The sequence below is a fragment of the Lissotriton vulgaris genome, chromosome 10 (genome assembly GCF_964263255.1).
Source record: "Lissotriton vulgaris chromosome 10, aLisVul1.2, whole genome shotgun sequence".
Lineage (NCBI taxonomy): Eukaryota > Metazoa > Chordata > Amphibia > Caudata > Salamandridae > Lissotriton > Lissotriton vulgaris.
Window position 1 is genome coordinate 965,521,543 of NC_141698.1, and position 17,449 is coordinate 965,538,991.

Consider the following 17,449-nt stretch of genomic DNA (forward strand, 5'->3'; position numbering starts at 1 on the left):
GCCAGCGAGGCACACATCAGCAGGCTGTGTTTGTAATATGTACAAAGAGTGAAGGAATTATTAATTATTAAACAAGTACATACGGATAATGACACCTTTTTTTCTCGGATAGTGTTTGGAAAGAGCGTGAATCAAGAGTAGCATATATTAGAGATCATTAGGATCCATTGGCAAACTTATTCTTTTTAGCTATATTTTGCTTCCCGATTGAAACACAGATAGCTACTCTCTGCACATCAGTGCAGTGCCCACTGTGCCACTGAGGTGAAGCTGGGCCAATGAGGACCAAATAGGCCGAAATTGGTCTTTGGCTTTAGTTCACATCAAGCCGGGATGTGGCATGGGAGGTTGGGCCAGTTTGTTTCTATAGGAAGATGACCGACTTACCACCAAAAACACGATGCACTTGAATGCCATCTGATTCATTAGCTGTGCATGAGATTAATTAGCCCACTCGAGGTATCACTTTTTAATTCTTCTATGTAAGAATCCCTAATAGCTACACGTATGCCTAGACTTGGGACTTGTGCTCACTGTGCCATTGGACTCAACCTTGATGAGGTCCAAAGTGGATGAAACTATATTCAGGGTTGCTTGTGTTCCCCTCTGCAGAGGAACTAGTCTTGCCACTCAAGCTTGATTGCTCTCAAGCGAATGTAGGAAAAACCCCTTCACATCGCAAAGGCACAAACCATGCACTCACACAGTGGTATTACAGGTGGTATCTGCAAAAGGGTGTGCAAGCAATTCTATAATCCCTCGGTGCTGTGGGAGTGAAACAGTAGGATGCAAATGCTGACTGTGCTCCCAGTAGCCTTCTATCATCCAGATCAAGGTGAAATGCAAGAGCAGTGTAGCTCCTATATTCCCAATAGGCTCTGCGCATTGGAATAATATATCTTATAGATGTGACGTAGGACATGGGTCGACTAGGTCTCTATCGAACATATTAGACTTAATTGTGAGTGCCAGCTAGCTCAGAGGTCACTAGAAACTTTCTCAAATTCACAAGAAGGGATTAGTTTCTGACAACCGCATAAACATGAACATTCAATAGGAGTTACAGGGTAATTAGGTGAGGACGCCCCCCACTCAAGCAAATTACAGCAATATAAGGACTCACCTTAATTGCACCTATCTTAACCAACACAATCACAGGATTTTGTAATAATTCTTCTCTTAGTCCTCCTAGTGTGTTAACTAACACTACTATGATTGGTCACGGTGCACATTCCCTAATTATTAGCGTCATAACAGGTCTACTCTCACTAGTGAAAAATATAGTGAACAGAGAGAGAGTACCTCATGGTAGCTGCACCCGAGGGGGTTGCTGGCTGGTGATTGCCAGTTTACCCACTTCTCATCATTGGCCACTCTCTCTTTGTTGTGTGTAGAAAGGAAAAGAATGTGCTCCCTTTACAAACGGCAAAATTATTATGGTATATTTGTAACCATTTTTAATTGGGAATGCTTGAAGCCTGGAATAAAAATGGATGGCCAGCAAGCATCACCAGGTTTTAATGAGTGAGAACTATATAATTTTTGGTTTTCACTGGGGTTCTCTGAGCACACACATATTTTGAATAGTGGGCACATTGATTGTGTTTACTATTTCTTCACTACACAATTTTTGTTTGTTTTCCCTTTCCCTTCTCCCCTTCATTCTTCTTCGCCCCCTCTTTCTTCTTCTCTCCTTTATCTCCGTCGTCCTTTCCCAGTCCTTAGTCTAAGTTTCAAGTTAAACATATTTTGTGGGAAAGGGCCCCGTTTCTTAAAGAGCTGTCGGGAGACAAACCACCCCGCTGTTGGAGCCGTCGAGACGCAGGGCCCACGCCAGGGAGTGGTGGGGGCTGGATGGGTTCAAAGGTTCAAAGGTTCAAAATAAGCTTTATTCGATATTCAAAAGAAATATCATATAAGCATACATAGGAATAAATTAAAAAATATCAATAATTTTAAGGAACATACCAGTACAATCTAAAACCCTCAGTTTGTCAACTAAAAAATACAATAAGCAAAATAAGGAGCATTTAAAAATGTCATCAGTATATACAGCATTTCAAGCAACCAAATACAGTAAGGCAGGATCCCAAACAAGAATGGTTCTTTTCCGCCCCAGGGTTGAGATGGTAACATAGGGGTTAAAGTTAGTTATTACTAGTCCAAGTATTTTCCAGGAAGGTCCTGTAAGGTGTGATTTCTGAAACAGGGGAAAACAAGGGATTGAGGGATAAAAGTCATATAAGTCCCATATAGATATTGGGCCGTCTCTCTCTTGAGGCGGCCAGGTTTTCAGGTAAGGGACAATGTTTCTGGCTCTAAATCTCACGAGTACCAGGTCCCCTGGAATATCCTTAGGGAGGGAACCCAACCAGTCCACCCTCCTAACGCTCCTTATTGTTCCATATAAGTGACGAGGCAGTGGCCTATTTTTAGACAGCCAAAATTTGGTTTTATTAACTAAGTCATGTTGACTCTCAGTTTTTCCAGGTGGAAGAGTAGGGACCCCCGCAAGAATGCACACGTATGGGGCCGCTTCCGGTGGTAAATGGATAGAGTTAGCCTTGTTATGAACTACTCTAGGTGCGGTCAACTGGGGAGAGGAGACTTTGGGAGAGTGTTTAGTTACTTTTTGCCCTACTGTACTAGGGCCAGTTGCTTGTATTTGTCAGCTTCTATCCCGCAGAGATGGTTTAGAGCCTTGATGAGTGGGAGGTGACTTTGGGCGGTTGTGTGTGTCACTGCATTTGTCAGCCACCAGGTTTGACTTGATGGCTGACTCTATTCCAACTAGCCTCTCCCCTAACAAGTTAATTTTTTCCAACAACGGGGCTATCAGAGAACTAAGCAGTTGTTCAATGAGCGGAAGTATATGCAGGTGTGGAGGGGGGGTTAAGGCATATGGGAGCTCAACAGTCGGTGAAATCATTGGGGAGTTAACAGTGAGTGAGCTTGGGCACGGTGTATGAATCCCTGGATTGTTCAGACTGCCAGTTTTGTTGAATGAAGTGGGGTACTCTGTGAGTGTGGGCTTATCTGATTGTATATTATCGCTTTTAGGCGGAAGGGGAGTTTCTGATATAGCGTAGGTGGTTTGACATAAGGTGTTTAACTCGTCTAACCAAGAGAACTTTTGATCTGTACCTGTTACGCTGGCTAAGTAATCCACTTTAGAAGTCATGATGATAAAGGGATGTAGGGCAGCGATATGTCAGCAAGACCATTAATATAGACACAGATGGATGAGTAAAGGTATTTACTTTCTTCTTAATGGCCTACAATGTAGCAGCCAAGGGGGGTGGCCCGTCCCGTCCTTATCCGGCCGTAGAGGGCCCGCCCTTGTCCCGGGCTTCTCCCGGCGCGTCCCGCGCGCGATCCCGCGGGACAGGAGGCGTTTCGGTGTTTGTAGGCGCCTCCAGGCGCAGCCTGCAACGTCCCAGGTGCGCCTCTGCCACCGGGGCACCTGGGAAATGGAGTCCTGTGAGCTGGGAGCTGTGGTTGCCTGCCCGGCCGTTCCCCTCACGGCGCTCGGTGGGCTGAAGGATGGCGGTAAGGCTGGAAGTGTGGGGCTGTGCAGCTCTCCTCACGAGCTGCCAAGCAAAGTTTTGTCCCCCCAGGGGGCTGGATGGGGGTAGTGGAGAGAAAGATGTCATGTAAACACCGCCTGCCCCTCTGCTGTACCTCAGGGCGCGTCCCCCTCACAGTGGGCAGCAAGCTGTCGAGGGCCCAGTCTGCCAGGCTGTCGCAGTGGTTTAACGCAAGATGACGGCTCCCCCATGCAGACTGAAATGTTTGCCCCAGAGTCTCTCACACTGAATAGATATTAATTTGTCTTGGGCTCAATAGCCCCCACCCCCTCCGAAGGAGTGAGGTCCCCTCTAAAGGGTTGGAGGTCTCCATGCGCCCTGCCCGTGTTACCCCCCCTTCCAGGCACTTTCGCCGGGCCTCTGTCTGCCCGCAATATTTACTTACCAGATTTGTAATTCTGTTTGTTATTGCTCGGGAAAGCAGAGTGGCTTTCCTGACCTCTAAACTGTTTCATATTGCTTGCCATTGTACGCGTTCTGCTGGCATGCAATGGCAAGGAAGGGCTGCCCTCTCCAAAACAAGGTACACTAGGCCCCCTCCCCTCGCACCTCGGGGGCTGCAGAGGGGTCTCCTTTATGCCCCTGTGCTGTCGGTTCCGAAGCCCTGTCAGCGCTTGTGAAAACAATGTAGGCCACTTTCGTTTGACCACAGGCCTTTAATCCTGGTATTTTCTTCTTAGGGTGCACCTCGAAATGATTGCCCAAACTTTCTAGCTAGTAGCACGTTTTTTCGAAGTCTGGCTTTGAAACTGAGACAGATACAGACTTTTGATCACCCCCAACCCTCCAAAAAACATATAGAGGAGTTTTTGATCAGCAGACCTCATCCATTGGTCTGATTTTTTAATTTTTTTTTTATTGTTGTTATAATGTCATTAAGTGACATTAAAACATCGTAGACGCCCGTGATTTGAATCCTTGTCTTGGTGGGGGCGGTTTATTCTTGCCTTCTTCTCAAATAATGATAATAATACAATGCATGGCGCAACTGAAAGGCTTTGTATTAAAAACATCATCACCAGTTAAACAGCCACGCTACTGGTTTTTAAAAACAGTACTATTTTATTGCAATCCTATAGCTGCCACATTTACCAGCAGTATGTTTTTTTTATTTTTGAAGCCATTGCTTGTAATGAAAAATAAAAATATGTAAGCATTGCCTCAGTATGACAAGGCCACACCTATTGGCTTTGCCAGTGATTGTTTTCCTAAGTAGCTAGTGGGTTTTGGATTACACAAAGGGCTTGGGTTACACCAGTGTTGTGTAAATTCCGGAGAAGCCTGAGAAAATATTGACTGAAAAAAAAAAAAGATTGGCAAAATATAGACTCCAAAAGGCTGACTACCAAAGTCCTGAATTTACATAAATATGCTACAACATTTTTTACTTGCTCTCAAGCTCTTGACCGCAATATGCTGTGCTCGTGCCCCCCCAAACCTCCCCACCCCTCCCCGACCCTACAGGCTACCCAGGAAGGTAGCGTGGGGACACAAGATCACAACTCAACTGTTGACCAACATTAACTTTAAATCCCAGCCTACCTTTTTTGTTTTTGGAAAAAACTACTGTTGGTTGAAAGATTCGATATATCCTCAGTTGAATGTAGCATTTTATAAACACATAAATATATTAATTAATTTAAAAAAGGTATTATATTTTAAAGTTGATTTTAAATTTTGGTGCTAGAACTACAGACTTAGGTGACATTCACACAATAATGAATTAATGAAGCTACACACAAAGAAGTACATAGGACAAGGCAGCAGTGGGTAGAACCCCAGTGTTTAAAGTACTGAGAGCAAGAACTTAGTTAATGCAATTAGATATCAGCAGCCTCTTGCTAAATGCAGGTGGCTTTACTATTTGAAAAGCGGTAGAGCAGGGAGAAAGACAAAATTTAGGCGAAATGCCTGAGTTGGGTTTGGGGCGTTTATGTTTTTAAACAAAGACATTGACGATCCTAAAGTTTCTTCAACTGACACAATTAAAGGTAACAGTTCATAAAACAAAAAAAAATGAAAATGCAACATGCATGAATAGATCTGGAACAAGAGACCAGTCATGCGTGGAATTATTTGAACAATGTATATAGGGGAAAGAAAAGAGAAAGTGAAATTACCACCTACTGCTCATTCTGAGTTAATTTAGAAACAGTATTAATGAAGGACTGCAGACTGCAAGCCAGAAAGATGTTCCCTCTTCCAAACATAACCAAAACTTTTAGAGGACAAAGCACTGATGGCACATTGTGTGCAGTCTGTACACGTTCTGGGGCAGGGTTTTCAGGACATCAGAAATGTGCCGCAAATATTTTTTAGAGGCCAGTTAGGAGCCCGCTTGCCGATGACTATCACTGTAACTGAGACATCAAGCTTGTACAACAACATTGATGGGCCTCATGCAGCGAGTGCCAATGGTAAGTTTGAGAATAGTGACACCGTTCCAGAGAGAGAGACTCGGCAATTACAACTTGAACAGATGTAATATGCACAGTATTCTGTAAAAGTGTGCCATTACTTGATGTATGTGCTACGACTAAATATTAAACATACAAATATGGGCAAATTAATTGATTTAACCACGTGTACAAAAAGTAACAAAAAGTGGCGATAAACAGAAAATAGAACACAGTTAAAGAGGTTTTAAGACCAATGCATCGAACGGTGTTCAGTGTTTGTGCACAATCCTATAAATGTAATTATTTTACGTTTTAAACGTATAAGAGTATCTAATATATTCAGGAATCCTTATAGGGTTATCCAGCCAGTCCTAGGAAGAAACATTTTTGAATTACCCATTATATAAAGTAAACGATGGCAAAAGTAAAGGGTTTGATAAATTGACTGATAAAATAGTAATTGCATTTTTTAAAACAGCTACAACCTGCTTGAAAAGTGGGATTGCAATGACTGTAACACTTTATGTTGTATGCCTTCAATTCCGTTTCCATTGTACGTTTCTGGCCAGAAGAAATGCTACCTGCAAGACCTGATATCTTGTTTCTCAAACAGAAAAAACACAGCATTAGCTCAAACTTATCTTTCAATAGCAAGTTGTGCCTCCGGCGTTTAAGATCTTGGCTACTATCTTTAGTATATAAAACACCACTATTGAATCTTGTATCATTATCAACAATGTCAAAACTAAATTGGGCCCTCTGCACATCAAAAGAGAATTAGATCAACTACAGCACTCTCCAAAGTAATCAATGCTACCATGGGGAAAAAGCCATTTTTGTGAGCAAAAAGCACGCTTTAATCCTCCTCCATACATGGTGCATTCAATGCCCCATGTCTGTGACATCATTGTGTGATATTAGACAAAGATTAACCCCATCGATGCTGATGACGAGCTGAGCTCGTCATCAGCCACGGGGGGGCGTGTGCGGATGACGAGCTGAGCTCGTCATCTAACGCGGCTTTTTTTTAAAAAAAGCCGCAAAGCGCAAAAATTACCGCCGCAGCGATGCGGTTAAAAACATATGCAACGTGAACGCCCCCGTCTCAAGTTGTCGCCAAAATCTATCATTTTTTGATGTGTTATTTATTAAGCAAAAAAAACAGACCAGCTTAAACGGACGTGTCTTTATTTACTATCCTCCGTGTGATAAAGGGCATCATCTTAAGGTTTCTGATTACAAGTACTAGTGATGTATCGTTTTCCTTACTATATCCATGGGTTTAATAACACAGATACACCACGTGCCATGTATATAGCATATGCATAGCATGTGCAAAGTGTGTGCAAAGCGTGTGTGGGGCTCACAATCACTAGTTTAGCTGACATGCACACATCTTGTAGGGTAGACAAGTGTTATAAAATTATTGAATATATAATACACAACCAAGCTACAATGAGCAGGCATGAATTGTTTATCACTTGCAATATATGCCTACTGCTCAACATATGATTAGCACAAACAGCAAGGCCATGAAATTCAGTTTTGCAAAATTATTTTCCCGAGTATTGCTAGGGCACAGGTCATAGGTCACACGGTCAGGTCCATCGAGGCAAGAAGACAAGCATGGACCGTGGAAGGCTCTCACTCAAGTGCCCGATGGCTCAAGGCAAAGACCCAGGAAGGAGCATCTGACCCAGACTCAAGGGTCATTCCTAAACCACTTGCATCTTCAGTTTGTATAGCTCTAACCAATTACCTCTGGACACTCAAGCTACCCTCTTTTACCAAGAACCCATGGTACAAGCCAACTGTATCACTTCTTCATAGTCAAAACAGTCACAACCTTATCTATTTTCCTTTTCAGTCATAGCTGAGGTACAAAACAACAAATGATGTAAATAAATTCAATCACTCTACCCCATTACCTCTCATTGAAAAGCAAAGATTGTTTGTGGCAACACAAAACTCTAAATTAAAAAAATAATGCATGGATCTATAACCATTCAATAAAACCTGTCATGCAATAATATATACACACTGAGGACTGGAAAGTTGTCTTTAAGAATCTATGTACTGCTTTTATTCTTTATATTTGGCAACCAACAGATAAAATGAAGTATGCCAAATGTATTTTCTTTTTATACAGTTTAGAAAGTGAGTTTTGGATCATGTGTGAGTTTCATATGTGGGGAGATCACAGGATTGTTATATTTCATTTGTGTTCTAACTTTATGGGTGCGACAAAAAACATACTATTATCACAAATGGAAAAAAAAAATAACATTCAAGGTTTGTTTTACTTATAGTAAACCACATACATAATAGCAGTTAGAAGGCTTTATAAATTAATCAGAACTACGACACTATAAAACAAGGGCTAGGCAATCTTTTTTTTAACATTTAACAAGGACTGTCAAAATTAGTAGCTCTCCTACGTGAAACATGCTGGATTAGACAATAATATATTTTTTTACAAGAGATGGTTACGCAAATGTGCACCTATGAACTGAAGTAATTTCGATTGTGGTGTCTTCAAAAACTAGAAACTGTATTCGAAGGTGGCCATTGCGGATAAATATGCATTCATCGTGGACATCTTTCAATAGATTGGGAAGAGGGTGGACCCTGTATTGCAAAGGGGTGTACACTCCTGCCCTGTGTGCCTGACTGTGTTTAAAACTGGTATCCTGACTTTCATTGTGGACTTGACTGAGTTTATGCTCTTGAGGGTAGCGTTTTTCATTTAGTCCATAGACAAATGTAGCCACCGTTCAGAGATTTCCTTCCACATAATCTTATATTAAGTAGCCCTCACAGCCTCTACTTCATGTTATCCTCTAACCATTATCCTCTCAATCCCATTTTATTTTTAACTCCAACGTCGGGTTGGGCATTCTGCCTCCCTGGCATTTTCCCGTTAGACTGCCATCTAGAGGACTGTGTTCATGCTGCCATGACCTAGGCCCATTGACCACAGGTCCCTGCAGAATGGGCCTAGTTTGAACAATTTTGTCAGGGCGGATTCTGCGTTCCGGTAGAGCCTTGAGTAATGCCCCAAATTTCTAAGTGTGTAAACACTTTTAAAGGGAAAACTCACAAAAGTAGTATTGAGTTTATAAGATGTGGACTTAGCACATAATGTTGATAATGTCAATACTTTTCCCCAAAAAACACTCTGTGCATACACATCTAAACTGACAAAAAAAATCTTAGATGGTTGTGCTACGCCTGTCTCCAAAGTGATGGTTCATGCACTTGTAAATTGGACATTTTACTGAGCTAGATAAGGTGTAAATGCCCCAGACATTTATTTTGCTTTTTCCATCCACACTATTTTTGTTCCCAGAAATGAAACTCATACCCTTCAAGCATGGAAATATAGTGCTTGGGTTTTTTCCGTGCCTAACATTCATGCTTCCTTTTTCCTTTTTACAGACGCAAGTTAGGAGTACATAATGTATGTGGAAAGTGTTGGGAATTTCACAGATTTTTCTTGGTCACCCACAGATCATATGTTAGGCACCTATACGAAAAATAGGTAGAAAAGATATGTTGTGAATCCGCCTCTAAAGGACGATTTATGGGTCATTTGATGGTGGACACACATAGTCAGGCACTTCTACAAACATAGAAGCACTTACCTTAAGTGCAGACACAAACATATGCATGCTTGAAGACTTGCATACCCAAATAGACAAACAGGTAAACACAAGCACACAAATACTTCATTTGGCTGTCAAATTTGGATTATTATTATTTTTTAGTATTTCCTATTTCCTTATTAATCTCTGAAATCAGTTAGTTTAGTCTGCTAGATAATTAACATGCAAAACATATGTAAAACATAAGTAAAGCAGCTCAGTTCCAGAACCTAAAATGTGATTGTTAAAGGACCTTAGAGTGATTTTCAGGAAACATAAGGCTGGATTTAGAGTTTGCCAGACGGGTACTCCATCACAAATATGACAACTATTTTGCGTCTTATAACAGGTGCATGCTTGTAATAAGGTGGACAGGATATCCATCACAATTGTGACACTGTATTCATTCTTTAAGTCATGAACCGTTTGTGACAGAATACAAGTGCATACTAGTAATAAGGCGAACAGGATATCTGTTGCATTTGTGATCTGTCCTCCTAACTCTAAATTAAGAACCATTTGTGACGAAACACATATGCATACTTGTAATTAGGTGGACAGGATATTTGTCACCTTTGTGGTGGAGTACCCAGCCTGCAAACTCTACCTCATGAACCGTTTGTGAAGGAATATATGTGCCTACTTGTAATAAGGCAGACAGGATATCTGAGTGCCCATCGGCCAAACTCTAAACCTGGCCCTTAGCGACAGTCAATTCACCTGTCACATCCTACATCCTCACTAAATGTTCCCCAATGCTCCAATGTAGATTATGCACACACAAACAACACCACATAGGGAAACATCTGGAGGACTTGAAAGACAACTTATTGAAAAATTAAACCAATTTTTTTCAATAATGACACGTTCTACATTAAGCGGCAACTTAACATTTCAAAACAATTCTTCTGACACTTGCTAACAAGCCCAACATTAATTTCAAAGTATTGTTTCCTGCTTTATGGGAAAAGAGAAACAATAACAAGCTGTTTTTTCGTTAATTGGCGCTCCGGCATTCTGTTAGAAAAAGCAACATAATTTGCACTATTTACATAGGGGGCATTTTCAAAGTCTTTCTCGTACAGTTCACTTTTTAATGTTTTCCTGCTCGCAGCAAAAATGTGCTAGGGCTTCCTGTTTTTTCGAGGAAGTCCCTTTTTTCTTAAAAAAAATGCTTGAAAGCATTCTTCCCCGAAAGCAGCAGTATCTCATTCTTAGCACAGTTTATTCTTGCCAGGGCTGAAAACAATTGGTTTCCACTTTATGGCCTTCTCTGCAATCCCGTGGCACTTCATAAACTACTCATACCTCCATCTTGAAAAACACTATCCCCCATACCTGCTAAGGACTGAAAGAACACCTTGGAAAGCCCCTATGGAGCTTGCAATAGTTTATGATGTGCTGTGTGATTCTGCAGCGGAACTGAACAGAGTAAAGAAACTAAGTGCAGACTACAGCACAAGGTCTGTGAACATAAATATGCCAAAACCAGGGAGATGAAAATTGGTCATAGCTTGCCAAACATTGCACTAACAACCCAAAATGTACAGTGTCCAGGGACTAGTCACACGTTTTGAGTTATCTAAGTAAGGCAATCTATTTAGAAGTCAAGGAGATTACAATCTAAGTGCGGGCAGTCCTTTAGCTTTTTGAAACTTCAGGGGACATTCAGTGCCCTCAGGTCAAATATGCTGTTTATGGCCCTTGCTTCATTCTTTTTCACTCCCTGTCATTGCTGTGTACCTTCTTTTGCAGCAGAACCAGGGGCATTTATTACAGGGTCCTGCCTAGGACCAGAGGCATTTATTACACGGTTCTGCCAAGGACCAGGAGCATTTATTACAGGGTCCTGCCAAGGACCAGCGGCATTCATTACAGGGTCCAGCCAAGGACACATTTTTATCAGCTCAGTGATTTTCATTCTGAATCGAAACTGCACCTGCCTCTATCGGTGAGCATCACCTCCACTGCTGTGCATGTTGCTTCCTGTTGGCCTTGACACTGAGCGTGCTCAGAACTGGTGGTAGGCAATGGTCAGGCTACCCCCAATCTAGCACATTTTGGCATAATGGATTGGTCCAAACTAAAGTGATGAAGACATTTTTTTAATACACTATGACAAGTGACACCTGCTCAAGGGCCCAGTTAGCAATTGACAACAGAACACGTATTCAGCAGTCAGCTGTTCCATCTGTGACTGCACCACATGTGGAACATGGAGGCTCGGCACAGGTAATATCAGCCCTACTACTGTGGCCAGTGGTGAAGGAGGAGGTTCAGTGTCCCACTTACCCTTGGGCAAGGTGGGAGACTATAAATACCACCTTCCACTAGGGCACAGCAGACGAGAGCTACTTATAATTGCAGACCCTTGGGCAAGGCCTGAGGGGTACAACTATACTAGCAGGTAGATAGGCCTACTAGAAAATTTCCCACTGTTCCCCAGCAAAGCAGATCTGGGGACAAGAAAACGACACTACCGATGTATCACACACTATTGAGAAAAGCTGGAGAGAACACAACACAAATCCCTATTCAACAAGGCAGTGCAGTGTACAAAATGCACCCCTTTCCCATGATCAAGGTAAGACCTCTGAGCCTTGCGCAAGATGCAGGGAGAACAAAATCTGCCCACCCATGGTCAAGAAGACATGCATTACATTCCTCCATCGCCTTGGAAGAACGGATTACAAAGTTCACACCTGCTTTAGGGAAAAAAATGAGTGAAAAATAATCCATCAACATTAGGAAGTATGGGGTGGTGCCAACAAACCCACCACCTTGGGGCACTTAGAAAAGGCTAGCAAATAGACCCCACCATTGGACAAGGTATGGATGAAACAACATCATTCTCTAGCATTGGACAAGGTGTGGGCTACCAAATATCAGCCCGCTGCGGAGGAGCCATTCATTCTCACAGCAAGGGCCCATTATTGGCCCTTAGAGCCTGGGGGTGTCAACATTCAATGATACAAAAAATGGTGCAAATTTAACACTCGGTGCAGTGACAGAGTATCTGACAGTTTAAGGTAAGTCTCACTGCATATATTAGTCAAACATATATACATTTACAAATTTACCTTGCACTTTCTTTCTTGACGTTCCCTTTGACTACCATAATTGCTGGTTCGGTGGGTTTTGTGGGTGAGTGTACCACAATTGTTTGGTCTTTGAATGCAGTGGGTGAGTGTCGTGACGTTCAAATGATTGTTTTTGAAGTTTCCACCACTCTCAGAATCCGAAAAAACCTCAGAAGCAGTTAAAATGAATATCTTACCTCAAAAGCAAATTCCAGAGACCGGAAGTCGGTTGTTAGGTAGCCGAATGTGTGCAGCAGAAGAAAGGCACCACAGTGGAGGGTTTCCAAGATGGCTGCGCTTTGTCTGTGGCAGAGAGGGAATGGGATGACATGAATGCACGCGTATTTAACCCCTTGTCAGCTGATCACCTCGTATCAATAATACTTTGAAAGTTACTGTACACGGCAGACTGAGGATGCATTGAGAGCTGTCACATACAGTGCTGTGAAAACTACTGGCTTCAGCTCTATGTGTAATTATTAACGACATTCACCGAGAAAACGCCAATGACTGAATAACAACATATTTTTGCACCATAGAATGCGTGTGTTCTCTTCTCCAACAGACTATCTGTCTTTTAGCTTCCAATGATACCTCATCATATTTTTATTGTAATCTCTGCTCACCTGCCCATGCTCCAACTTCTGTGTCACGTGTCTGTACCACACGTGACCGTAGAAAGTAGAAGCAGACTGGTGGTTACATGGGTACGGGCATGCGAAAGACACAGGCAGGGGGAGCCCCGAGCACAACGAGGGACTGATGGTGGGATATGGAGCCTATTGCTTGCCACTGGGAAAATGAGGTATATAGGAGGCAAGTGTACGAAGTAAAGAAAAATAAGAGGAAACACGGGGAGAAAAGAGCCAAGAGCATAGAGAAACAGACTAACACAGTGGATACAAGTTGGAGAAACATGGACAAGGGGGAATACGGGGAGAAGGAGTGAGATATCCCACAGAGACAGTGGGAGGCATGGGAAAGGTGCATGGCCCTTTGACATTGGAATAACCCTTTGGAAAATAAACTCCAGTCTGTACCAAACGCCAAACTCAAGAAAAAAGAACATCCCACAAGAGACCAGACCACTACAAAGTCACAGCAATGGCATAAGTGTTTTAGAAATACAAAGTGGCACACATAGCTGCATGTTCCCATGCCTGCTTTCTCTCTTCTCCACAACTGTTGTCCTTCAAGCTTCATAGTCTATTTTCCATGCTTCACTCCTTCTCTTCCATTACCTGCTTTTCCCTACTTCATTATCCACTTTTGATTTTGAATCTCAAATGCTGCCTCCTACAACCTCCTTCCATTATGCTACATTAATCCTGCGAAGTCGTCTATATTCTCAGATTTCCTGTGCCATTTTACTTCCCTGCTTCTCAAAAGAACTCTCATTCCTCCAGCATGTATCATATCCTTTCCCACATGCTGTGCAAAATGCTGCTCTCCATTCTCTAATCACGTTCTTCTCTCTGCTTCACATTCTTCCGCTATTTTGCACATAGCTACCAATTCTCCATATACGCTCGTTCTTCCTCCTTGGATCATCCATAAATATCCATGTTGTGTCCATTCTCCACCAGGCACTATCCGACATTCTATATGCTCCATCATCTTGGACACATTTTTTTCCACCATTCTCTTTCCTTCCTCCGTCATAATCTAGCATCCAGTGTCAATTATTTAGCCCACTTCCTTTTTAAGGTCTTGCGCCTAGAGTTGCAGTGCGCAGCACTGCTTGCGCAGAGCGAGACCTCTTGAAGGGCCTTCAGAAAGCTAACCACACGCTTGTGCATGTGGTTTTGCTTTCTCCAGCTGTTATTGGCTTACGCATGCTTTAAAAAAAAAACGGCACACGATTGGGCAAAGTGAAACGGCCATTTCCGATGGTGGCAAGCACGCGCAGCAGCGCCAGTTTGCCTCGCTGCCGCACTCTCTCCCCCCGCGCCTCTGTGGTGCGCGCGCACCACTGGTTGCAAAGAGTCGATGGGGTGCAGGACAAGGAGGCTTGGACTCAGTGTGGCGCAGTGGACTGTTGATTCATTCTCACCAGCGGCCGTGTCCACTTGTTCCAAAATGCCTGTGGAGAGAACTTCAGCCAAGCCACGCCTTCCAAGAGTCTTTAAATGGTTGGACGCGCTGACTCGGTCCAATATGGAGCTGGTAAACACATTTTCAGTGCTGCGTTGGCTTGTACTGCGGTCCTTTCTGCGTGGCTCTGAGATGACAAAACTCATTCAGTGCACTTAATTCAAATGACAGGCTTACAATAATGTGGGATCAAAGAGACTATTTCGGAGGTGCACTGGTGTGTCTTCTCATATTACAATAATGTGGAACGGGTTCAAAAGCATCCGAGCAACATACGCAATCCAAACTGACAAATGTACAAAGTACAACTTACCCCATCACCCTATCTCATTAAGTGTATCCACACTTGACTCGCACTCGCATTTCATGCCACACTGTCCCCCCAAAACTTTACCCCACTCACATTCTCACCTGGCATACTCCTGGTGCACCCCCTTCCCTCCCTCCCCCGCCCAGCCTGGCTTTCTAGTACTACCCACCTCCCAACCCCGTTAGTCTGTTAATTCACCTTCTGTTGGTTATAGGGACACTGCCCAGGGTCACAGGTGACGCTGCGCCTTTTGACTGCAAGCCAGGACCGCGAAGCCTCTTTGACTCTCAGGTGGTAGCAGGGCCAAGCAGGCCTGTGTAGCTCATGGGTGGCAGGTGAAGGTTGGCATCTCCCAGATGTATCCCAGCTTATGAAAGGCCATGCCCGGCAGGTGGTAGCGGGGGCGCACAGGCCTGTGTAGCTCATGGGTGGTGGGTTAAGCGTGGCACCTCCCACTATCTAACACAGATGATCAAAGGCCATGCCTGTCAGGTGGAATTGTTTTTAAAACAATTGGGCCAGTGGCAGTGATGACCTGGGGTAAGAACCAGGGCTCGCTGCTCATGAGTTTTAAATGTCAGGAGCCCGAGCTGGTCTACTGAGCCGCGGTTCTTGAGAGTGAAGGAGGGGACCCCTGAAAATGGCATGGGGCCCCGTTGATGCCACAGCGTAGACCATGGCTCGGTCAGTACAGAACAACCATGGACCTGTCCTTACCAGACAAACCACAGGAATTCATGATTTGCAGGTGAAAGGCTCTGTAACGGAGTGTGTTTCGTGTTGGCGTGAACTACGGCGGTCTCTTTATGGGGCAGTTGGTGCCTGCAGCTTTCTTTTTATTGCGGGGGTGCTGTGGGGTCCAGAACCCCCCAGAGCAAGTCTCATGAAATGACTCGTGCAGGGAGAGGAAATCGTGGCATGCAGGGCCCCCCTCCTGCTGAGCACATGGCCCTTTCACTGCTGGTGCGCTCCCTCCGGCTCGGCCAGTCCGGCTCCCTGCACGGGGCCACTGTCGGTGGAAGACAGGGCGTAGGAGGTGTCTCCCCTTCTCACCCCATTTCTACCAGGGCCCCCCCCCTTTGTCCAACCTGTGGCTTTCATCCGGTGTATCCCTTCCACTTCCACCACCCCCTCGCCTCTCTCCTCTGCTCTCCCTCCCCCGCACCCATCCTTCCTTATGCTCCAATTTCACCCCCTCTCCTCTCGTGAGCTCCCCGCCCCTCCTCGTTTAACCTGTCTTGTTTCCACAGCCCCGCTGCCTCCTTAATGCGATTCCCCCCAAAACCCCACAAGCATCTATTTCCCCTTTGCTCTCTCGGCCTCCCCGCCCTTTTATCCGCCAGCTTCCCACGCACAGGAGCATATGTGGGAGGTGCGGGTGGAAAGTCATTGAAGCAACATCCTCTGCTCTCCACGCTCCGGGCTCTACCTGGACAGGTCACTGCATGCAGAGGCCCTGCCTGGTCCCTAAAATCACGATTCGAGGGGGATGGGGGGGGGGGGTGCGGTTACCATGACACCATTAAGAGGGAAGACTTGCACATGAATCTCTGAATGTCAGGCAGAGTCCATGACAGGGCAGAGTCCATGCTGGTGCCTTGGTGTGCCCGGGTGGCTCCTGGCTGGCTTTGCTGTGCGGCGAGGATCCCTGTAGCTCCTTTGCCATGTAACGCTGCGTTCCGGATGGCGAGAAGCATTTAATGAGGGCGGGCATGCGCCCTGTCACCAAACTACCCACGCCCTGCTGGGTGGCACCCATTGGCCATTTGTGGCTGGAAAGGGACTTCTTTCTGCTGGCCTCTTGTAGGGGCACCTTTCATTAGACGGTTCCTTCCTTGACCCCAAGTGTTCAGAGGTAGAGGGTAAGCCAGCGAGTTTGATGTGCCCCTTGGCGGCTGTGTGTGTTATTACCTGTGTAGATGTATGAACACAGCAAGGAGGCACTGAGGACAAGAGTGACTTCAGGCGGTCCCTTACCTTCCCAGGAGGTGTGTTACACATTGTGACACCACACAGCTCCCTTCAGATGCACAAGTTCACTCCTGGTGACCCTCATCTGTTGTGGGCGCCAGGCTAACTACTTCTTTAATCTTCTGTGGCACCTGTAATGTCGACACTGCCTAGACACGCCTTCCCTAATCCTACTGATTCGAGAACTAGCAAAATCTCTTCCTAGTTATGGCCATTTGTAGTGTCTAGAAACACCTAAAAAGCAACCACCAAATCATAAAGACCTGAGAACGAAGACAGCTCTGATGTCTAATACATAATGTAAAAAAAAATGCTGCAACTCTATATGCTTTAACTACCTATAGAGAAACATATTTCAAAATCC

At 44.3% G+C, this 17,449-nt stretch overlaps 1 protein-coding gene across 2 annotated transcripts in view; it reads right to left on the reverse strand.

The window, feature by feature from the left end:
* Nucleotides 1-17,449, reverse strand: part of AGMO (alkylglycerol monooxygenase) — a 737,946-nt gene that overhangs the window by 219,205 nt on the left and 501,292 nt on the right. For both annotated transcript variants that reach the window (XM_086941966.1, XM_086941965.1), the window contains exon 13: nucleotides 12,908-13,013. In XM_086941966.1, coding sequence (XP_086798092.1) covers nucleotides 12,908-13,013 — 106 coding nt within the window. The remainder of the gene's footprint in view (nucleotides 1-12,907; nucleotides 13,014-17,449) is intronic.